Source organism: Papilio machaon, chromosome 7 (assembly GCF_912999745.1).
Source record: "Papilio machaon chromosome 7, ilPapMach1.1, whole genome shotgun sequence".
Lineage (NCBI taxonomy): Eukaryota > Metazoa > Arthropoda > Insecta > Lepidoptera > Papilionidae > Papilio > Papilio machaon.
In genome coordinates this window covers 38,186-61,576 of record NC_059992.1, presented here as the reverse complement: position 1 = coordinate 61,576, position 23,391 = coordinate 38,186, and the positions used below count along the sequence as shown (strand labels likewise).

The following is a 23,391-nucleotide window of genomic DNA, read 5'->3' as shown; positions in this document are numbered from 1 at the left end:
TAGGTTAGGTTAGGTTAGGTTAGGTTAGGTTAGGTTCCACGGACCTGCTCGGTTGTCCGAGTGGGCGGAGAGGAGTACTCCGACGTGGCGCGTCCCCGGGTGGTGGATAGGGGAACGCCCCGGCTTCGGCTGGGGTAGGGCTTCGGCCCCGCGAACCAAACTCTAGGGTCGGTCATCGTGTTGGGTGTTGCACATGACCGACCCACCTGGAGAGGGCCGTCAGTGGTGGGTCACAGCAGTGACTCCGCCCTGACCATGCCCAACCGGGGTCGCACCGGCAGATGCGACGTGGTGGGGCCGCGGGGGGTGTGGGTGGGTACTGGTTTATCCTGCCCATCTTACAGCCCTCGTGGCCGGATGTGGGGTGAGGTCGTGGGGGCTGTGGGTGGGTACTGGTTTATCCTGCCCCCTGCGGCCCTCATGGCCAGTATGAGGAGACGGATGGTTGCGTGATGGAGAGGCCGAGGGGGGATACTGGTTTTCCAGTCCCCTCTGCGGCACGTAGAGTAGGGTAGAGGGCGGGCCGATTGGTTCCGCCGGTGGGGGCTGGGGTGGTAGGACAAAAAAGATCCTGCCTCTCTGGCTTTCACCACTTAGGGAGAGGCGCTTCGGCGTCAGACGCGCGGCCCGAGCTTTGGTTATGGCTCAGCTGGTACAAAGCTCGGGTCATTGCGTTAAGGTGGGCATGAGGGTTTTTAGTGGGTATGGCTGAACGACTGTAGGCGAGTCCCACACTCCCTGCGCCATTGCACTGCCCGGCGCAGGGGTACGGAAGTGTATTTTCCCTCGTTACAAAAAAAAAAAAAAAAAAAAAGGTTAGGTTAGGTTAGGTTCCACGGACCTCCCACGGACCTGCTCGGTTGTCCGAGTGGGCGGAGAGGAGTACTCCGACGTGGCGCGTCCCCGGGTGGTGGATAGGGGAACGCCCCGGCTTCGGCTGGGGTAGGGCTTCGGCCCCGCGAACCAAACTCTAGGGTCGGTCATCGTGTTGGGTGTTGCACATGACCGACCCACCTGGAGAGGGCCGTCAGTGGTGGGTCACAGCAGTGACTCCGCCCTGACCATGCCCAACCGGGGTCGCACCGGTAGATGCGACGTGGTGGGGCCGCGGGGGGTGTGGGTGGGTACTGGTTTATCCTGCCCATCTTACAGCCCTCGTGGCCGGATGTGGGGTGAGGTCGTGGGGGCTGTGGGTGGGTAACCCCTGCAGCCCTCGCGGCCAGATGAGGTGATGGATGGATGGGAGAGGTATGGAGAGGCCAAGGGGGGGTGCTGGTTTACCAGCCCCCTCTGCGGCGTGTTAGGGTAGAGGGCGGGCCGGCTGGTTCCGCCGGTGGGGGCTGGGGTAGTAGGACAAAAAAGATCCTACCTCTCTGGCTCTCACCACTTAGGGAGAGGCGCTTCGGCGCCAGACGCACGGCCCGAGCTTTGGTTAAGGCCCAGCTGATACAAAGCTCGGGTCACCGCGTTAAGGTGGGCATGAGGGTTTTTAGTGGGTATGGCCGAACGACTGTAGGCGAGTCCCACACTCCCTGCGCCATTGCACTGCCCGGCGCAGGGGTACGGAAGTGTATTTTCCCTCGCTACAAAAAAAAAAAAAAAAGGTTCCACGGACCTCCACGGACCTGCTCGGTTGTCCGAGTGGGCGGAGAGGAGTACTCCGACGTGGCGCGTCCCCGGGTGGTGGATAGGGGAACGCCCCGGCTTCGGCTGGGGTAGGGCTTCGGCCCTGCGAACCAAACTCTAGGGTCGGTCATCGTGTTGGGTGTTGCACATGACCGACCCACCTGGAGAGGGCCGTCAGTGGTGGGTCACAGCAGTGACTCCGCCCTGACCATGCCCAACCGGGGTCGCACCGGCAGATGCGACGTGGTGGGGCCGCGGGGGGTGTGGGTGGGTACTGGTTTATCCTGCCCATCTTACAGCCCTCGTGGCCGGATGTGGGGTGAGGTCGTGGGGGCTGTGGGTGGGTACTGGTTTACCATGCCCCCTGCGGCCCTCATGGCCAGTATGAGGAGACGGATGGATGAGTGATGGAGAGGCCGAGGGGGGATACTGGTTTTCCAGTCCCCTCTGCGGCACGTAGAGTAGGGTAGAGGGCGGGCCGATTGGTTCCGCCGGTGGGGGCTGGGGTGGTAGGACACAAAAGATCCTGCCTCTCTGGCTTTCACCACTTAGGGAGAGGCGCTTCGGCGTCAGACGCGCGGCCCGAGCTTTGGTTATGGCTCAGCTGGTACAAAGCTCGGGTCATTGCGTTAAGGTGGGCATGAGGGTTTTTAGTGGGTATGGCTGAACGACTGTAGGCGAGTCCCACACTCCCTGCGCCATTGCACTGCCCGGCGCAGGGGTACGGAAGTGTATTTTCCCTCGTTACAAAAAAAAAAAAAAAAAAAAAAAAGGTTCCACGGACCTGCTCGGTTGTCCGAGTGGGCGGAGAGGAGTACTCCGACGTGGCGCGTCCCCGGGTGGTGGATAGGGGAACGCCCCGGCTTCGGCTGGGGTAGGGCTTCGGCCCCGCGAACCAAACTCTAGGGTCGGTCATCGTGTTGGGTGTTGCACATGACCGACCCACCTGGAGAGGGCCGTCAGTGGTGGGTCACAGCAGTGACTCCGCCCTGACCATGCCCAACCGGGGTCGCACCGGTAGATGCGACGTGGTGGGGCCGCGGGGGGTGTGGGTGGGTACTGGTTTATCCTGCCCATCTTACAGCCCTCGTGGCCGGATGTGGGGTGAGGTCGTGGGGGCTGTGGGTGGGTACTGGTTTATCCTGCCCCCTGCGGCCCTCATGGCCAGATGTGAGGAGAGGAATGAATGTGAGATGGAGAGGCCGAGGGGGGATACTGGTTTTCCAGTCCCCTCTGCGGCACGTAGAGTAGGGCGAGGGCGGGACCGGTTGGCCCCGCCGGTGGGGGCTGGGGTGGTAGGACACAAAAGATCCTGCCTCTCTGGCTTTCACCACTTAGGGAGAGGCGCTTCGGCGTCAGACGCGCGGCCCGAGCTTTGGTTATGGCTCAGCTGGTACAAAGCTCGGGTCATTGCGTTAAGGTGGGCATGAGGGTTTTTAGTGGGTATGGCTGAACGACTGTAGGCGAGTCCCACACTCCCTGCGCCATTGCACTGCCCGGCGCAGGGGTACGGAAGTGTATTTTCCCTCGTTACAAAAAAAAAAAAAAAAAAAGGTTAGGTTAGGTTCCACGGACCTGCTCGGTTGTCCGAGTGGGCGGAGAGGTGAACTCCGACGTGGCGCGTCCCCGGGTGGTGGATAGGGGAACGCCCCGGCATATTGCTGGGGTAGGGCTTTTTTCGCCCCGCGAACCAAACGCCAACAAACCCGTAAGTCCGCACTGAGCGGAAACGGGGGCTCTGCGCACTGAGCGTGGGGCCGCGAGGAAGAAAACCTCTATAAAAAATTACCCGGTGGTGACACCACACTTGGCCGCCCACTGGTCTTTATGATCGGTGGACGCCAAGTAGACCGTAAGTCCGCACTGAGCGGAAACGGGGGCTCTGCGCACTGAGCATGGGGCCGCGAGGAAGAAAACCTCTATAAAAAATTACCCGGTGGTGACACCACACTTGGCCGCCCACTGGTCTTTATGATCGGTGGACGCCAAGTAGACCGTAAGTCCGCACTGAGCGGAAACGGGGGCTCTGCGCACTGAGCGTGGGGCCGCGAGGAAGAAAACCTCTATAAAAAATTACCCGGTGGCGACACCACACTTGGCCCCCACTGGTCTTTATGATCAGTGGACGCCAAGTAAACCGTAATCCGCACTGAGCGGACCGGGGGCCCTGCGCATTGAGCGCGGGGCTGCGAGGAAGAAAACCTCTCTAAAAAATTACCCGGTGGCAACACCACACTTGGCCGCCCACCGGTCTTCATGATCGGTGGACGCCAAGCAAACCGTAATCCGCACTGAGCGGACCGGGGGCCCTACGCACTGAGCGTGGGGCTGCGAGGAAGAAAACCTCTCTAAAAAATCACCCGGAGGAGGGCACGCCTTTTGGGCGGTGCGGAGCGCGACGTGCACCGAGGTGCCGCCGTGCGGAGGGGAGGGGTGTCTTCTCGTGGGGCTATGCCGGACAGGGCCTCCCATACCGGACAGGCCCGCGGGGAACACCAGCGGACCCTGAGGGGTCGGAGGATGGCGGCCTCGTAGGCCGCGCGTCATGGGGACCAGACCCCTTAAAGGCGGTTTCCGGTGTCCGACAACACTGGAAAAATGTATGATGGCATCCCTAAACAGTACATTACCCCAGGAGGGTACCTCCGGCACTGCCGGGGGAGAATCCCTCCCCGCGGTCTCGGCCGCGGGCTGCCCCTCGTATTCTGGGGGGGGCAAGGACTGTCTTCTTACAAAAACAACGACGACCCAGGCACGAATAATGGAAACGATAGCACGAGATTTGGATACTGATAAGACGAGGCGCCCATCATTGGACGCCACAAAAACCAAGGAGGTGAAAGTGCTGCTAGAGCGCATCCCGATCGCGTCACCTAACACCCCGCGACGGCGTCTACCAGCGCTAAGCGACACGTCGGACTCCGACGCGTCGCCCAAAGACATGGATATAGAACCATCGGAAGTACGCGAAGACCGGCACCCCGGACAATGGGGGAGTCTTGGCCGAAAGCGGCATCTAGCCGCCGCATCAGGCGATATAGAGGCGGGTCCCTCGCCCAAAGTGGCAGGAACAAGGAAGGGCCGAGGGCGGCCGCCTACTACAGGAGACTACGTTGGGCTCGCCAAAGCGAAACGGGAGTTGGCAGAGGCCACCCGGCGACAACTCGAGTGGGAAGCGGAGAAGGACGTCGCCGAGCTTACGATGGGGCTGCGGTCGACCAGAGCGGGGGTCCGACTCTCAGAGACCTCCGCATCTGAAATAGAGGACGAGGACGAGCTGGGCTCGGTAGAATTAGGAGGACAAATAGAGCTTGGCGCAGCGGCAGTGGCGGCCGTCTGCGACAAATCGAGTAATCTTAAAGGGACTTCGAAGAAGGCACTTAAGGAGGCGGTGGCGCAGATTCGGGCGGCGTCAAAACGCCTGATGACGCGAAACGTCAACGAGGAGACGAGGCTCCTGCGAGCCGCCAACACCCGCCTACAGGCAGAGATGGCCGCATTAAAGAAAGAGGTGGCAGAACTGAAGGCGTGCATGTCGCAGGCGGGGGCTACACCTAAACCCGCCACAGCGACATGCTTGCAATCACCAGAGGAGGAACTGGAGAACCGGATCCTGAGCAGGCTCTCGGAACGGCTCAACGCTAGAATAGACGGGCTAGAGCCGCGCCTAAATCCGGAGCCCCGCTTGCGGCCGGCACTGGCTCACGACAGGCGTGAGGCGGAAGCTAGATTACCACCCCCGGCAAGCCGTCCACGCCACACACCGGCCGAGACCCAGGCAGAACTGCCTGACGAGCGTCGCCCGGATCCGGTCCAATCGGGCTGGATCAAGGTCGGCGCCAAAGGAAAAAAGAAGGCGCCGACCTCTTCTTCAGCGCCGGCCGCCGCCGCTTCTTCTTCTGCCGCGGCCCAACCCGCCCATCCGGGCCAAAAGGCGAAGACGAAAAAGAAGGCCGCTAAAAAGAAGGGCAAGGCCAAAAACCAAGAGACGGGACGCCCCCTCCCGCCGGCGCCTGCTTCCATGAAGGAGACCATGGCGTCGGTGGTTAAGAGGGGCCTCAGAGAAAAGGCGCCGACTACCACCAGATCGGCGCCCACGACGACGAAGAAGGGGCAGGAGAAGGTCAAGTCCTCGCCTAAGCTGCGGGCCCCCAAGACCTCGGCAGTCGTGGTGACCTTACATCCCACGGCTGTGGAGAAGGGGGTCACATACGCCAAGGCTCTGGCGGAGGCGAAACAAAAAGTTAACCTCAAGGACCTAGAAATTGAGAGCGTCCGCTTCAAGCGGGCGGCGACTGGGGCGTCCATCATCGAGATCCCCGGTGCCACTAGCGCGCCAAAGGCGGACCTCCTCGCGGAGAGGCTTCGCGAGGTCTTCGGGAACGGAGGCGACATCACCGTCTCCCGTCCAACGAAAATGTCGGAGTTGATTGTAGCGGGTCTTGACGATTCCGTAACTAAGGAAGAGGTGACAGCTGCGGTCGCGGCCAAAGGTGGATGTGCGGCCAACTGCATAAAAGTAGGCACACTCCGCCAGGAGAGGTCCGGCCTATTCGCCGTGTGGGTTTCATGCCCTGTTGAAGCCGCCAAAAAGGTGGTTGAAGGGAAACTTCTTGTCGGATGGGTCTCGGCCAGGGTGAAGCTCCTCGAACGTAGGGAGCTGAGGTGCTTCAAGTGCCTTCACGCTGGCCATGTCAAGGCGCGGTGTACTGCGGAGGTCGACCGGGGGCTTCAATGCTACCGGTGCGGCCAGCTGGGACACCGCGCCACAGAGTGTCATGCTGCCCCCCACTGCACACTGTGTGCGGAGGCCGGGAAGGCAGCCAACCATCGCTTGGGGAGCAAATTGTGCTCGGCCCCCAAGAAAAGGATGTTTAGTAGAGTGTTTGTTGCGAGCAGCGCTAGCGTGCAACAGGCACAACCACCACCGAGCGGTGAAGTAGAGATGGAGACCGAGAACACCACAAAATGACGACGACGGCTACTAAGTACCTGCAAGCCAACATCAACCACTGCGCCAGAGCTCAGGATTTATTGATCCAAAGCATGGTGCAGTGGTCGATAGATATTACGGTGGTGACTGAGCCCTACCTCATTCCAACGAGGAACAACTGGGTGGGCGATATTGACGAGCTGGCGGCAATCGCCGTGTCAAACGACGTCGCAATAAGGAGGTCGCGAAAAGGTCGAGGAGTCGTTGCGGCGTTGTGCGGCGATGTAATGGTGGTAGCGGCATATTTTTCGCCAAACCGGCCACTTTCCGAATTTGAGGCGTTCCTCGTGGAGATGGACTCGGTCCTGGCCTGGTGCCGTCCAAACCGGATCGTTGTGGCTGGCGATCTGAACGCAAAGTCCACGGTCTGGGGATGCCCTGCCACGGATGCGAGAGGAGAACTGGTGGAGGAGTGGCTCGCCTCGAATGGCTTGGTTGTTCTGAACGCGGGGAACACGAACACATGCGTGCGGATGCAGGGTGGCTCCATTGTGGACGTGTCCTTCGCCAGCGCGGACCTGGCACGAACCGTCCGGGACTGGGTAGTCCTGGAGGGTGTGGAGACTTTGTCCGACCACAGGTACATCCGGTTTGACGCCTCCCCCCTCCCTGGCGGTTCTGGTCCCGGGCGTGTTGCGTCGTCGTCAGAGATCGGCCCGAGGTGGGCCCTCAAAAGACTTGACGGGGAAGCGGCGATCCAGGCGTCTCTGGTCGCAAGCTGGAACCCAACACCGAACGTGACAGAAGTAGAGTCCGAGTCGCGGTGGCTCCACGAAGTGGTCACGCACATTTGTGACGTCGCGATGCCCCGCGTGGTGCGGCCGCCGGCTCGGACGGCGGTGTATTGGTGGTCGGAAGATCTTGGTCGTCTTCGTGTGTCCTGCGTGTCAGCAAGGCGGCAGTACTCAAGGTATCGTCGTCGCCGTAGACGAAGCGGGCACACCGAGGAAGAGGAGAGGCGCCTCTACACCGCCTACCAGGACGCGAAAAAGGCCCTCAGGGTGGCCATCGCTGTTGCGAAGGAGGAGGCCTGGCAGGAGCTGCTGGCGTCGTTAGAAGTCGACCCCTGGGGTCGACCATATCGGCTCGTAATGAGCAAGCTCAGGCCCTGGGCCCCACCCCTAACGGCGAGCATGGATCCGGAGGTCCTGAACAGAGTGGTGGAGACCTTGTTCCCCTCCATGAGGGAGGATTTCGTTACACCCAAAATGGTGTTTGCGCCAGTGACGTCAAATCGTGATGCGGACGGGGAAGTCCCGGAAGTGGAAGAGAGGGAACTGTGGGCGGCTGTGTCTCGGCTTCAGGCCAAAAACACCGCCCCAGGCCCCGATGGGATCCCCGGACGCATATGGGTCCTGGCGCTCAAAAATGGTCTAGACAGTAGGTTCCGAGATCTTCTTACTCAGTGCCTCAAGGAACATACTTTCCCAGGAGACTGGAAGACGGGGAAACTCGTACTGATTGGAAAGGCAGGGAGACCGGCAGATTCTCCTTCGGCGTATCGCCCGATAGTCCTGCTCGGGGAGGCGGGTAAGCTTTTTGAGCGCGTTATTGCGACCCGCCTCACAGAACACCTCGACCGAGTAGGGCCAAATTTGGCAGACTGCCAGTATGGTTTCCGGCGCGGCCGCTCTACCATCGATGCTATTGCACGGGTGAGGGCCGTCGCCGAAGAGGAGGTCCTTAAGGGCGGCGTCGTCTTGGCGGTATCTTTAGATATCGCCAACGCTTTTAACACGCTGCCTCACGCTTGTATAATGGAGGCCCTTTGTTTTCATGGGGTCCCGTTGTACTTGCGTGAGACGATTAAGGCCTACCTATCGGACAGGACAGTGGTATATCCCACAACTACCGGACTTGGACAGAGAAGAGTGTCGTGCGGCGTCCCACAGGGTTCCGTTTTAGGGCCACTACTGTGGAACGTCGGTTACGACTGGGTCCTTCGTGGCCCGACTCTCCGTGGTGTTAGCGTCGTCTGCTACGCGGACGATACACTGGTGTTGGCAAGGGGCAGTAGCTATCGGGAAGCGAGTGTGCTAGCTACTGCCGGAGTAGCCCAAGTAGTGGGCAGGATTAGGAGTCTGGGCCTGACCGTGGCCCTTGAGAAATCCGAGGCCCTGTGTTTTCACGGGCCTCGCCGAGCGCCACCACCAAGCGCTCAATTGATAGTGGGCGGAGTTTCCATCGGCGTCAGGTCCACAATGAAGTATCTGGGAGTTGTACTCGACAGCCGGTGGAACTTCCAAGAACATTTCCGGCAGATGGCACCAAAGCTCGCGCGCACTTCGTTCGCCCTGAGCAGGTTATTGCCTAATCTGGGCGGACCGAGCGCGAGCTGCCGGCGCCTCTATGCCGGTATTGTTAGATCAATGGCGTTGTACGGAGCCCCTATCTGGGCGGATGCCCTCGAGCGCCGCAACAAAGCCCAACTGCGCAGATCGCAGAGGGTAGTGGCGCTCCGAGCGGCACGAGCATACCGGACCGTGTCGCTGGAGGCGGCATGCGTGTTGGCCGGGACTCCCCCATGGGAGCTGGAGGCGTCGGCGTTGGCGGAGGTCTACTGGAAGTCCGCCGACGTCAAAAATCGGGGAGAGATCCCAAGTGGAGAAGAAATTGGAGAATGGCGAAAGAGCGCTAAGGATTCAGTCCAGCGCTGCTGGCTCGAACAGCTGAGCCAGCCGGGAGCGGGTCACCGCACCATAGCGGCGATTCGCCCCGTCCTAAAAGAATGGTTGACGAGACGATGGGGTGCACTCTCATATCGCCTAGTGCAGGTCCTCTCGGGGCATGGCTGCTTCGGGAGGTACCTGTGCAACGTGGCCAGACGGGAGCGCACTCCACAGTGCCGATTCTGTGGCGCTGAGGAGGATGACGCGGCACACACCCTGACATACTGCACAGCATGGGCGGAGGAGCGAGCCGTGCTTGTGAATAACATCGGAGATGACATCTCGCTGCCGGCCGTTGTGTCTGCGATGGTCGGCAGTGAGCCTGGATGGAGCGCCGTCGCCGCCTTTTGTGAGGCGGTGATGGAGAAAAAGGAAGTGGACGAGCGACGCCGGGAGGATGATCCGGAGGAGGATCCCGTGCGCCGCCGCCGACCGATGCGCCGACGCCGGGCTTTTGCCCAGGCGTCTTAATAGTCTTATCATCAAAGACGTGTTGGTCGGCGCCGGGTTGGGGGACCCGGTAGGAGTAGGGCGATAGTTCTCCGTCGCCCACTCGGAGATGATTGATGTGGCCATAAAATGCGTCACGAGAGATGTGTCTTGCTAAAGGACAAACGCCCGCCGGGGACAAGGATAAGGGTAACTGTCACCTTACCCCCGGCACTGGCGGGATGGCGGTTTCGAGGAGTTTTGGTCGGTAGTAGCCCCTCCGGTCATATACGGGCCGGGGGAGCGGCTGAGTCCGACACACCTGCCCGCTCCCTCCCCCGAGCGGGTAGACGGCTCATAAACGGGTTTCTCCTCGTAAAAAAAAAAAAAAAAAAAAAAAAAAAAAAGGTTAGGTTAGGTTAGGTTAGGTTAGGTTCCACGGACCTGCTCGGTTGTCCGAGTGGGCGGAGAGGTGAACTCCGACGTGGCGCGTCCCCGGGTGGTGGATAGGGGAACGCCCCGGCATATTGCTGGGGTAGGGCTTTTTTCGCCCCGCGAACCAAACGCCAACAAACCCGTAAGTCCGCACTGAGCGGAAACGGGGGCTCTGCGCACTGAGCGTGGGGCCGCGAGGAAGAAAACCTCTATAAAAAATTACCCGGTGGTGACACCACACTTGGCCGCCCACTGGTCTTTATGATCGGTGGACGCCAAGTAGACCGTAAGTCCGCACTGAGCGGAAACGGGGGCTCTGCGCACTGAGCGTGGGGCCGCGAGGAAGAAAACCTCTATAAAAAATCACCCGGTGGTGACACCACACTTGGCCGCCCACTGGTCTTTATGATCGGTGGACGCCAAGTAGACCGTAAGTCCGCACTGAGCGGAAACGGGGGCTCTGCGCACTGAGCGTGGGGCCGCGAGGAAGAAAACCTCTATAAAAAATTACCCGGTGGTGACACCACACTTGGCCGCCCACTGGTCTTTATGATCGGTGGACGCCAAGTAGACCGTAAGTCCGCACTGAGCGGAAACGGGGGCTCTGCGCACTGAGCGTGGGGCCGCGAGGAAGAAAACCTCTATAAAAAATTACCCGGTGGCAACACCACACTTGGCCCCACTGGTCTTTATGATCAGTGGACGCCAAGTAAACCGTAATCCGCACTGAGCGGACCGGGGGCCCTGCGCACTGAGCGTGGGGCTGCGAGGAAGAAAACCTCTCTAAAAAATCACCCGGTGGCAACACCACACTTGGCCGCCCACCGGTCTTTATGATCGGTGGACGCCAAGTAAACCGTAATCCGCACTGAGCGGACCGGGGGCCCTACGCACTGAGCGTGGGGCTGCGAGGAAGAAAACCTCTCTAAAAAATCACCCGGAGGAGGGCACGCCTTCAGGGCGGTGCAGGGCGCGACGTGCACCGAGGTGCCGCCGTGCGGAGTGGTGGGGTGTTCTTCCGCGGGGCTACGCCGGACAGGGCCTCCCATACCGGACAGGCTCGCGGGAAACACCAGTGGACCCTGAGGGGTCGTAGGATGGAGGGCCTTCAAGGCCCTCGGCGCGGCAGGGTCGGTTTGAGTCTTCCGTAAGGCCAAATCAGGCCAGGTCGTGCAAACATCGGAGTGCGGCAGCACTATAAACTGCAGCGGACTTCGGTCGGAGGATGACGGCCTTCAAGGCCGTGCGGGACCCCACCCTGTACCAAAGGCGGTTTCCGGTGTCCGACAACACTGGAAAAAGTAAAAGTAAATGATGGCATCTCCCAAAACACAACTACCCCAGGAGGGTACCTCCGGCACCGCCGGGGGAGAATCCCTCCCCGTGGCTTCGGCCGCGGGCTGCCCCTCGTACTCTGGGGGGGGCAAGGACTGCCTTTCAGATACAAACACAACGACGACCCAGGCTAGAATTATGGAACTGATAGCAAGAGATTTGGACTCGAAGGTGACGAGGCGCCCTTCAATAGAAGGCGTCGAACTAAAGGAAGTGAGAGTGCGGCTGGAGCGCGCTCCCATTGCGGCGCCTAGCGCCCAACAACAGCGCATACCGACACTCAGTGACACGTCGGAATCCGACATGGAGATTGAGGCACCAGAGAACCGTGCAGACCAGCACCCCGGACAATGGGGGAGTCTTGGTCGGAAGCGGCATCTAGCCGCCGCGGCAGGCGATATAGAGACGGGTCCCTCGCCCAAAGTGGCAGGAACAAGGAAGGGCCGAGGGCGGCCGCCTACAACAGGAGACTACGTTGGGCTCGCCAAAGCGAAACGGGAGTTGGCATTGGCCACCCGGCGACAACTCGAGTGGGAAGCGGAGAAGGACGTCGCCGAGCTTACGATGGGGCTGCGATCGACCAGAGCGGGGGTCCGACTCTCAGAGACCTCCGCATCTGAAATAGAAGACGAAGATGAGCTGGGCTCAGTTGAACTCGGCGGACAAATTGAGCTTGGCGCAGCGGCAGTGGCGGCCGTCTGCGACAAATCAAGTAACCTAAAAGGGACCTCTAAAAAGGCGCTTAAGGAGGCGGTTGCGCAGATCCGGGCGGCGGCAAAACGTCTAACGTCACGGAACGTCAATGAGGAGACGAGGCTCCTGCGAGCGGCCAACTCCCGCCTACAGGCGGAGATGGCTGCACTAAAGAAAGAGGTGGCTGAGCTGAAGGCGTGCGTGTCGCAGGCGGGGGTGTCACCCAAACCCGTCACAGCGGCATGCCCGCAACCCACGGAGGAGGAATTAGAAAACCGGATCTTGAGCAGGCTCTCGGACCGGCTCAACGCCCGAATAGACGGGCTAGAGCCGCGCCTAAATCCGGAGCCTCGCCTGCGACCGGCACTGGCTCATGACAGGCGCGAGGCGGAAGCCAGACCACCACCCCCGGCAAGCCGTCCACGCCAAACACTGGAGACTACCCAGGCGGAATTGCCTGAAGTGCGCCTCCCTGAAACAGTCCAATCGGGCTGGATCAAGGTTGGCGCAAAAGGAAAAAAGAAGGCGCCTACCTCTACATTGGCGCCGGCCGTCGCTTCTTCTTCTTCCGCCGCGGCCCAATCTGCCCATCCGGGCCAAAAGGCGAAGACAAAAAAGAAGGCCGCTAAAAAGAAGGGCAAGGCCAAGAAACCAGAGACGGGACGTCCCCTCCCGCCGGCGCCTGCTTCCATGAAGGAGACCATGGCGTCGGTGGTTAAGAGGGGCCTGAGAGAAAAGGCGCCGACTACCACCAGATCGGCGCCCACGACGAAGAAGAAGGGGCAAGAGAAGGTCAGGTCCTCGCCTAAGCTGCGGGCCCCCAAGACCTCGGCAGTCGTGGTGACTCTACATCCCACGGCTGTGGAGAAGGGGGTCACATACGCCAAGGCTCTCGCTGAGGCAAAACAAAAGGTGAACCTCAAGGACCTAGAAATTGAGAGCGTCCGCTTCAAGCGGGCGGCAACCGGGGCGTCCATCATCGAAATCCCCGGTGCCACTAGCGCGCCAAAGGCGGACCTCCTCGCGGAGAGGCTTCGCGAGGTCTTCGGGAACGGAGGCGACATCACCGTCTCCCGTCCAACTAAAATGTCGGAGATGATAGTGGCGGGACTAGACGATTCCGTCACAAAAGAAGAAGTCACAGCCGCGGTCGCGGCTAAAGGCGGATGCGCGGCAAACTGTATCAAAGTTGGCACACTCCGCCAGGAGAGGTCCGGTCTATTTGCCGTGTGGGTTTCCTGCCCCGTTGAAGCCGCCAAGAGGGTGGTTGAGGGGAAGCTCCTCGTCGGATGGGTCTCGGCCAGAGTGAAGCTCCTAGAACGAAGGGAGCTGAGGTGCTTCAGGTGCCTTCACTCTGGCCACGTCAAGGCGCGGTGTACTGCGGAGGTCGACCGGGGGCTTCAGTGCTACCGGTGCGGCCAGTTGGGACACCGCGCCGCAGAGTGTAATGCTGCCCCCCACTGCACACTGTGTGCGGAGGCTGGGAAGGCAGCTAACCATCTCTTGGGGAGCAAGATATGCTCGGCCCCCAAGAAAAGGATGCTTAGGAGAGTATTTGTTGCGAGCAGAGCCAGCCCGCAACAGGCACAATCACCACCGAGCGGTGAAGAAGTAGAGATGGAGACAGAAAACACCACAAAATGACGACGACGGCTAATAATAAATACCTGCAAGCCAACATCAACCACTGCGCCAGAGCTCAGGATTTATTGATTCAAAGCATGGTGCAGTGGTCGATAGATGTTACGGTGGTGACTGAGCCCTACTTCATTCCCGCGAGGAACAACTGGGTGGGCGATGACGATGGGCTGGCGGCAATCGCGGTGTCAAACAACGCCATGATAAGGAGGTCGCGGAAGGGCCGAGGAATCGTCGCGGCTCTGTGCGGCGAGGTGATGGTAGTCGCGGCATATTTCTCGCCAAACCGGCCTCTGTCTGATTTTGAAGCGTTCCTCGTGGAAATGGACTCGGTCCTGGCCTGGTGCCGCCCAAACCGGATCGTCGTGGCTGGCGATCTGAACGCTAAGTCCACGATCTGGGGGTGCCCTACCACGGATGCGAGGGGAGAATTGGTGGAGGAGTGGCTTGCCTCGAATGGGCTGGTCGTCCTGAACGTAGGGAACACGGAAACATGCGTGCGGATGCAGGGTGGCTCAATTGTAGACGTGTCCTTCGCCAGTACGGACCTGGCACGAACCGTCCGGGACTGGGCAGTCCTGGAGGGTGTGGAGACTTTGTCTGACCACAGGTATATTCGGTTTGACGTCTCCCCCCTCCCTGGCGGCTCCGGTCCTGGGCGTGTTGCGTCGTCGTCGGAGATCGGCCCGAGGTGGGCCCTCAAAAAACTTGACGGGGAAGCGGCGATCCAGGCGTCTCTGGTCGCAAGCTGGAATCCAATACCGAACGAGACAGTAGTAGAGTCCGAGTCGCAGTGGCTCCACGAAACGGTCACGCACATTTGTGACGTCGCGATGCCCCGCGTGGTGCGCCCTCCGGCTCGGACGGCGGTGTATTGGTGGTCGGAAGATCTCGGTCGTCTTCGTGTGTCCTGCGTGTCAGCAAGGCGGCAGTACTCCAGGTACCGTCGTCGCCGTAGACGAAGCGGGCATACCGAGGAAGAGGAGAGGCGCCTCTACACCGCCTACCAGGACGCGAAAAAGGCCCTCAGGGTGGCCATCGCTATTGCGAAAGAGGAGGCCTGGCAGGAGCTGCTGGCGTCGCTTGAAGTCGACCCCTGGGGTCGGCCATATCGGCTCGTGATGAGCAAACTCAGGCCTTGGGCCCCACCTCTAACAGCGAGCATGGACCCAGAAGTACTGGTCAGGGTAGTGGAGACCTTGTTCCCCTCGATGAGGGAGGAATTTGTGCCGCCATCAATGGTGTTTGCGCCAGCGACTTCAAATCGCGATGTGGACGGGGAAGTCCCGGAAGTGGAAGAAAGGGAACTGTGGGCGGCTGTGTCACGGCTTCAGGCCAAAAACACCGCCCCAGGCCCCGATGGGATCCCCGGACGCATATGGGTCCTGGCCCTAAAGAACGGACTGGACGACAGGTTCCGAGCTTTCCTTACTCGGTGCCTCAAGGAACATACTTTCCCAGACGACTGGAAGACGGGGAAACTCGTACTGATTGGAAAGGCAGGGAGACCGGCGGATTCACCTTCGGCGTATCGCCCAATAGTCCTGCTCGGGGAGGCGGGTAAGCTTTTTGAGCGCGTTATTGCGACCCGCCTCACAGAACACCTCGACCGAGTAGGGCCAAATTTGGCAGACTGCCAGTATGGTTTCCGGCGCGGCCGCTCCACCATCGATGCTATTGCACGGGTGAGGGCCGTCGCCGAAGAGGAGGTCCTTAAGGGCGGCGTCGTCTTGGCGGTATCTTTAGATATCGCCAACGCTTTTAACACGCTGCCTCACGCTTGTATAATGGAGGCCCTTTGTTTTCATGGGGTCCCGTTGTACTTGCGTGAGACGATTAAGGCCTACCTATCGGACAGGACAGTGGTATATCCCACAACTACCGGATTGGGACAGAGAAGAGTGTCGTGCGGCGTCCCACAGGGTTCCGTTTTAGGGCCATTACTGTGGAACGTCGGTTACGACTGGGTCCTTCGCGGCCCGACTCTCCGTGGCGTTAGCGTCGTCTGTTACGCGGACGACACACTGGTGTTGGCAAGGGGCAGTAGCTATCGGGAAGCGAGTGTGTTAGCTACTGCCGGAGTAGCCCAAGTAGTGGGCAGGATTAGGAGTCTGGGCCTGACGGTGGCCCTGGAGAAGTCCGAAGCCCTGTGTTTCCACGGGCCTCGCCGAGCGCCACCGCCAGGCGCTCATCTGATTGTGGGCGGAGTTTCCATCGGCGTCGGGTCCAAAATGAAATATCTGGGAGTTGTACTCGACAGCCGGTGGAACTTCCAAGAACATTTCCGGCAGATGGCACCAAAGCTCGCGCGCACCTCGTTCGCCCTGAGCAGGTTATTGCCTAATCTGGGCGGACCGAGCGCGAGTTGTCGTCGCCTCTATGCCGGAATTGTCAGGTCGATGGCGTTGTACGGAGCCCCTATCTGGGCGGATGCCCTCGAGCGCCGCAATAAAGCCCAACTGCGCAGATCGCAGAGGGTAGTGGCGCTCCGAGCGGCTCGTGCATACCGCACCGTGTCGCTGGAGGCGGCATGCGTGCTAGCTGGGACTCCCCCATGGGAACTGGAGGCGTCGGCGTTGGCGGAGGTCTATTGGAAAACCGCCGACGCCAAAGGTCGGGGGGAGGTCCCCAGCATGGAAGTGATCGAAGAGTGGAGAAGAAGCGCAAAGGACACTGTCCAGCGCTGCTGGCTCGAACATCTGAGCCAGCCGGGAGCGGGTCATCGCACCATTGCGGCGATCCGCCCCGTCCTACGAGGATGGTTAACGCGACGGTGGGGCGCGCTCTCATATCGCCTAGTGCAGGTCCTCTCGGGGCATGGCTGCTTCGGGAGGTACCTGTGCAACGTGGCCAGACGGGAGCGCACTCCGCAGTGCCGATTCTGTGATGCCGCGGAAGACGACGCGGATCACACATTGACGTTCTGCACAGCATGGGCTGAGGAGAGAGCCGTGCTTGTGCACCAAATAGGAGTTGACACCTCGCTGCCGGCTGTCGTTTCTGCGATGGTCGGCAGTGAACCCGGATGGAGTGCCGTCGCCGCCTTTTGCGAGGCGGTGATGAAGAAAAAGGAAGAGGACGAGCGGCGCCGGGAGGATGATCCGGAGGAGGATCCCGTGCGCCGCCGCCGACCGATGCGCCGACGCCGGGCTTTTGCCCAGGCGTCTTAATAGTTTTTTATTTTACAAAGACGTATTGGTCGGTGCCGGGTTGGGGGACCTGGTAGGAGTAGGGCGGCAGTTCTCCGTCACCCACTCGGAGGTGGTTAATGTGGCCATGTGCGCCACGAGAGGTGGGTCCTAAAAGGACAAACGCTCTGCCGGGACAAGGATAAGGGAAACTGTCACCTTAGCCCCGGCACAAGCGGGATGGCGGTTTCGAGGAGTTTTGGTCGGTAGTAGCCCCTCCGGTCATTTACGGGCCGGGGGAGCGGCTGAGTCCGACACACCTGCCCGCTCCCTCCCCCCCGAGCGGGTAGACGGCTCATAAACGGGTTTCTCCTCGTAAAAAAAAAAAAAAAAAAAAAAAAAAAAAAAAAAAAAAAAAAGGTTAGGTTAGGTTCCACGGACCTGCTCGGTTGCCAAATGGCAACGCCGCCTCCGCCAGACGCGGGCTGGTGCCAGGACAATTGAGGCAATCTGTCCAGTTCTCGTGGCGTGGCTGAGGAGGAAACACGGGGTGGTCACTTTCCGGCTGGCGCAGGTGCTGTCGGGGCATGGCTGCTTCGGCAGTTACCTGCGCCGGATCGGGAGGGAGCCGTCTGCAGTGTGCCACCATTGTGACGATTGCCCCGAGGACACTGCCCAGCACACGCTGGCGGAGTGCCCGGCATGGACGCAACAAAGACGGGACCTCGTGGCCGCAGTGGGCAATGATTTGTCGTTGCCGGCCACAGTTAAATTAATGGTGGAATCGGATGGAGCCTGGAAGGCCGTCCAAGAATTTTGTGAGGCGGTAATGCACATTAAAGAGGAAGCGGAGAGGGCAAGGGAGGCGGCTAGTCAAGACGCCACCCGCAGCCGCCGCACGGGAGGGAGAAGACGGGCATTCGCCCGGCATATCCCACCCTGATAGAACTCGAGTGGCGAGCTAGGGGACGCTCGTCACTCAGGAAGAGTAGACGAGGGCGCGTCGGTTTCCCGCGCGAACAGCTGAGGTCGAAGGTCGAGGAGGCATAGGCCAATCACTGCCGGGGCATGTGAAGAATACTTTATAGTGTACCCATGCCCCGGTGAAAGGTGACACGAGGAAACCAGTGGAGTTTAGTTGGTATGCTCCCGCTTCTCGGGAGAGAGCCCAACATAACCACCAAGCCATCCCCAGGCGCGGTGTGTATGCGGGAACGCATTCTCCACTTAAAAAAAAAAAAAAAAAAAAAAAAAAAAAAAAAAGGTTAGGTTAGGTTAGGTTAGGTTCCACGGACCTGCTCGGTTGTCCGAGTGGGCGGAGAGGTGAACTCCGACGTGGCGCGTCCCCGGGTGGTGGATAGGGGAACGCCCCGGCATATTGCTGGGGTAGGGCTTTTTTCGCCCCGCGAACCAAACACCAACAAACCCGCAAGTCCGCACTCAGCGGAAACGGGGGCTCTGCGCACTGAGCGTGGGGCCGCGAGGAAGAAAACCTCTATAAAAAATTACCCGGTGGTGACACCACACTTGGCCGCCCACTGGTCTTTATGATCGGTGGACGCCAAGTAGACCGTAAGTCCGCACTGAGCGGAAACGGGGGCTCTGCGCACTGAGCGTGGGGCCGCGAGGAAGAAAACCTCTATAAAAAATTACCCGGTGGTGACACCACACTTGGCCGCCCACTGGTCTTTATGATCGGTGGACGCCAAGTAGACCGTAAGTCCGCACTGAGCGGAAACGGGGGCTCTGCGCACTGAGCGTGGGGCCGCGAGGAAGAAAACCTCTATAAAAAATTACCCGGTGGCGACACCACACTTGGCCCCACTGGTCTTTATGATCAGTGGACGCCAAGTAAACCGTAATCCGCACTGAGCGGACCGGGGGCCCTGCGCATTGAGCGTGGGGCTGCGAGGAAGAAAACCTCTCTAAAAAATTACCCCTTTCTGGGCGGAAACGCCCCGCGCGGCGGCTGGCTTCGGCCACCGTCGGGCAAACCGTAAGTCCGCACGGAGCGGAAACGGGGGCCCTGCGCACGGAGCGTGGGGCTGCGAGGAAGAAAACCTCTATAAAAAATCACCCTAATCCCAAGCATCGCCGCCCGGCGAAGGGATGAATCGTTGGTGGGAGACCAGCGGTGAGGGCGGCAACACCGGGGGGGGCTTCAAGGGAAAAAAACAAAAATGGACACGACGAACAAAGAAAAAACTACCCGGGAGGGTCCCGTTCGCGGGGAATCCCTTGGTGGGTCGGACAGCCGGCCCATCGGCCCCATTGTATACGGGGGGGCCATTCGCCGTGTGAAGGAGGAGAGTAGGTTAGGTTCAGCAGCAGGAGATAGACAGAAGGAGAGAGATAGAGTGAGGAGGTTGTCTGATTCAGACACAGACAGTAGAGACTCCATGGCAAGCGCTTCCAGCCGCTATGCTTCCATGGAGTCCTTAGACCAGGACGGGAGATTTTGGAGTGAGGGCCGCGGCCAGAAGAGGCCTAGAGATAAGGAGTTGAGCGGCAGCTCCACAGACACCCCTGCTAAGGAGACACACAAAAGAAGAGGACGCGGCCGTCCACCAACCACCGGCGAGTACGTCGGGCTGGCGGCCGCCAAAGAAACTCTGAGAAAGGCGACAGAGGCGGAGATGAGGGCACGAGCCGAAGCGGAACTCCTCGACTCAGTTCTGGAAGCCCGCAAAACCCGCTCGGCTCTGGTTACGGCAGGTCCATCTAATGCCGCGCCACTGGAAAATGACGAAGACACGGCGACCACCGTCCTCAAACGGATCGGGTCTAGCCTAGACATAGTAGAAAAAGTAGCGAAGAAGTCATCCAATCTAAAAGGGACCTTCGTGCGCGCACTACAAGATGCTGTGAGCGCCCTTAAAGAAGACGTTGCCGGCCTCGCTCAGAGGTCGATATCTGACGAGACACGTGCCTTGCAGGCTGATAACACCCGCCTGCAAGCCGAGATGACCAGCCTCCGCAAGGAGTTGACGGACCTGCGCGAGGAGATGGAGAGGGTGCGGAAACAGGGTTCCGCCAACGCCCTCATGGACACGACAATGGAGGCCGTCCCTGTCCGGCCCCCACCACAACCACAAGCAGAATCCTCTCTAGAGGACATATGTCGGGCGGTAATGGTCCAGGTGGGCGGTATGCTCAACGCCCGCCTGGCTTCCTTGGAAGACAGGTTGCTTCCCGCTAAGAACTTGCGACCACCATTGGCGTCTGACAACAAGAAGAAGAAGAAGGAGACACCTGCGGCCCCCGTGGCTGGCCCATCTAGAGTAGCCCCTGCGGCTCCTGCGGCTCCCGCGGCACCTGCGGCTCCCACAGCTGGCCCGTCTCGGGCGGTCACTGCGGCTCTCCCGACCCCCGGGGGACCTGCAAAACCCAAGAAGAAGAAGAAGGAGAAGAAAAAGAAAAAGAAGAAAGGGCCTGCGACGGTCGCAAAACCACCACCATCGGCTACCGCAACCGCCGCGCCAACCCGCCCCACTAACCCGGACGAATTGCAGGAGAACTGGGCGTGGCTGAGAGTGGGCAAAAATGGAAAGGCCGAAAAAGCGCCAAAGGTGCCCACGACATCCAGGGCACCTCAACGGCGGAACACTGCTGCACCTGCGCCGCGCAAATTAAAAACGCCGCACAGTTCGGCGGTAGTCGTCACACTGACCGAAGACGCGATGAAAAAGGGCCTCACATATAGTGCCGTCCTCAAAGAAGCAAAGGAGAAGCTTGATCTCAAAGAGACCATAGGAGTAGAGTCGGTCCAATTCCGCAGGGCGGTCACCGGGGCCACCATCATCCGCATCCCGGGGGCCACCAGCGCTCCAAAGGCGGACATACTGGCCCAAAAACTCCAAGAGCTATATAAAGATGACACCATCAAAATCTCCCGACCCGAGAAGTCCACTGACATCAGGATTGACGGGCTAGATGATGCAACTACAACTGAGGAGATAAAACAGTGCATCATCAAGAAAGGAGGATGTACGGCGGACCAAGTCCGAGTTGGCCCACTAAGGCCCAACAGATCGGGCATGTTTAGTGCATGGGCCTATGTCCCCATTACTGCGGCGAAGAAGCTAGCCTCCGGACGGTTTCTGGTGGGCTGGGTTGTGGCGAGGGTAACAGTCGGCAGAGCAAGAGAGCTGCGCTGCTACCGCTGTATGCAGCAGGGGCATACGGCGAGCCGCTGCGACGCGGAGGACCGCAGCCGGCTATGTTATAACTGTGGACAGGAAGGCCACAAGGCCGCATCCTGCCCGTCGCAACCGAACTGCATCCTGTGCACGGCGGCGGGCAAGGATGCCAAGCACCGGCTGGGAAGTTTAAATTGCTCGGCGCCCAGAAAAACGGTTCCTAAGAGAGCGCTAACGGAAGTAGCACGTAGCGCGCCCCCACCGAGCGGGGAAGTAATGGAGATAGCGGAAGTTGAGCACGATTAACATGGCCATACGACTTCTTCAAGCCAACCTCAACCACTGTGCCCGAGCACAGGATTTGTTTATACAGAGCTTGGCACAGTGGTCGATAGACTTTGCAGTAGCAGCAGAACCATACCTGGTTCCTGATAGAAGCAACTGGGTAGGGGACCTTGAACATCTTGTCGCGATATACGCAGGCGGCGACCCCCCAATTTCTTCTACCAAGAAAGGAAGAGGCTGTGTAGGCGTCAAACTTGCCGGCATAGTACTGATCGGAGTATATTTCTCACCGAATCGTCCTTTAACCGATTTTGAGGAATACCTGGACGAAGTAAGTTCCCTCGTCCAGTGGGGAAGACCGCACGGGGTTGTCGTGGCCGGGGACCTAAATGCCAAATCAAGGGCCTGGGGATCCTCGGTCTCAGACAGCCGCGGCGAGGTCCTTTTATCATGGATGGCACAACATGACCTGGCACCACTCAATACGGGCTCCGTAAACACCTGTGTGCGCATGCAGGGCGGGTCTGTTGTAGATATCACCCTTGCGAGTCCCGCCCTGGCATGCCGCGTGCGGGGCTGGGAAGTGTTGACTGAGGTGGAGACGCTATCGGACCATCGCTACATCCGGTTCGATATTCTCCCCTCGCCAACACCCCCTACTAGTCGAAACACCGCCATTCCCCCGGAGATTGGACAGATGTGGTCCTTAAGATCGTTGGACAGGGAAGTAGCCGAACTTGCTACCATTGTCGGCACCTGGTCGCAAAGAATGGACGATAAGGAGATAAATGACGGCGTGAACTGGCTGACGGAGACATTGGCGCACATCTCCGACTGCGCCATGTCAAAAGTCCGGCCGTCACCGAGGCGACAAAATCGAGTGTACTGGTGGTCGGGAAACCTTTCACGGTTGCGTACTGCCTGTGTGGTTGCCCGCCGCCGGTACACCCGATATCGTAGAAGGCACCCAGGATGGGATGAGTCGGAGGAACGGAATCTCTACACTACATACCAGGAAGCCAAAAAGGCCCTACGGTGTGAGATTACCGCTTCCAAAGACCGGGCCTGGGAGGAGTTCTTGAGTAGTCTAGAGTCGGACCCATGGGGCCGGCCGTACAAACTCGTTATGAGTAAGCTGCGCCCCTGGGCTCCCCCACTTACTTCAACTCTAGATCCAGCACTTTTAATATCTGTAGTGTCGACACTCTTCCCTCCCAGCGCCCGCAATACCGGACATGACCTTTCCGGCTCGATACCTCCCGGTTCTGTCCCGGGGGTATCCGAGTCGGAAATCTACTTGGCGAAGACAAAACTGCAGGGCAAGCGCACCGCCCCAGGACCCGATGGGATACACGGGAAGGTGCTTGCTCTTGCAATTCAACACGGCATTGACGAACAACTCAAGACACTACTAACCAAATGTCTTGAAGAAGGGAATTTCCCTACGAAGTGGAAAACGGGAAGGCTGGTCCTGCTGAGGAAACCCGGGAAACCGGAGAACTCTCCATCGGCCTATCGCCCGATAGTGCTACTTGATGAGGCCGGCAAGCTGCTGGAGAGGGTAGTTGCCGGTCGCATCAACGAACATCTATCCTCAGTGGGACCGGACTTGGCCGACACCCAGTACGGGTTCAGGCGGCAGCGCTCTACAATCGACGCTATCTCCAAACTTAGAGATATCTGTGAAGAGGCGAAATCCAAGGGCGGGGTAACGATAGCGGTGTCGCTTGATATTGCCAACGCGTTCAATACCCTGCCCTGGGACAGTATTATGGCGGGACTAGAACATCATAATGTCCCCCTGTACCTGCGACGAATAATCGATTGTTACCTGCGGGACAGGAAGATCGTGTTTCCCACACAAGATGGTTGGGAAAACTATAACATCTCTTGTGGAGTTCCACAGGGGTCGGTCTTAGGCCCGCTCCTGTGGAACATTGGCTATGACTCGGTGCTGCGGGGAGCGCTCGTCCGCGGAGTCCAGCTTATTTGCTACGCGGACGACACGCTCGTCGTAGCCA

The 23,391-nt window shown here is 59.6% G+C and overlaps 3 protein-coding genes across 3 annotated transcripts; all 3 read left to right on the top strand.

Annotated features, from left to right (window-relative positions):
* The first annotated feature begins 4,231 nt into the window (after window positions 1-4,231).
* On the top strand, window positions 4,232-6,598 carry LOC106717966 (axoneme-associated protein mst101(2)-like). The gene has a single exon (XM_014511957.2). It carries the CDS (start codon window positions 4,232-4,234, stop codon window positions 6,596-6,598), a length of 2,367 nt encoding a protein of 788 aa, XP_014367443.2.
* A 4,868-nt stretch (window positions 6,599-11,466) lies between these two features.
* LOC123721118 lies at window positions 11,467-13,824 on the top strand. Its single transcript, XM_045678589.1, has one exon. It carries the CDS (start codon window positions 11,467-11,469, stop codon window positions 13,822-13,824), a length of 2,358 nt encoding a protein of 785 aa, XP_045534545.1.
* A 5,302-nt stretch (window positions 13,825-19,126) lies between these two features.
* LOC123721117 (actin cytoskeleton-regulatory complex protein pan1-like) lies at window positions 19,127-21,391 on the top strand. The gene has a single exon (XM_045678588.1). The coding sequence runs from the start codon at window positions 19,127-19,129 to the stop codon at window positions 21,389-21,391; it is 2,265 nt and encodes a 754-aa protein (XP_045534544.1).
* The last annotated feature ends 2,000 nt before the right edge of the window (window positions 21,392-23,391 follow it).

Excerpts from the sequence above, each read along its gene's own strand:
- LOC106717966 (XM_014511957.2), top strand. The coding sequence starts at position 4,232 with ATGGCATCCCTAAACAGTACATTACCCCAGGAGGGTACCTCCGGCACT.
- LOC123721118 (XM_045678589.1), top strand. The coding sequence starts at position 11,467 with ATGGCATCTCCCAAAACACAACTACCCCAGGAGGGTACCTCCGGCACC.
- LOC123721117 (XM_045678588.1), top strand. The coding sequence starts at position 19,127 with ATGGACACGACGAACAAAGAAAAAACTACCCGGGAGGGTCCCGTTCGC.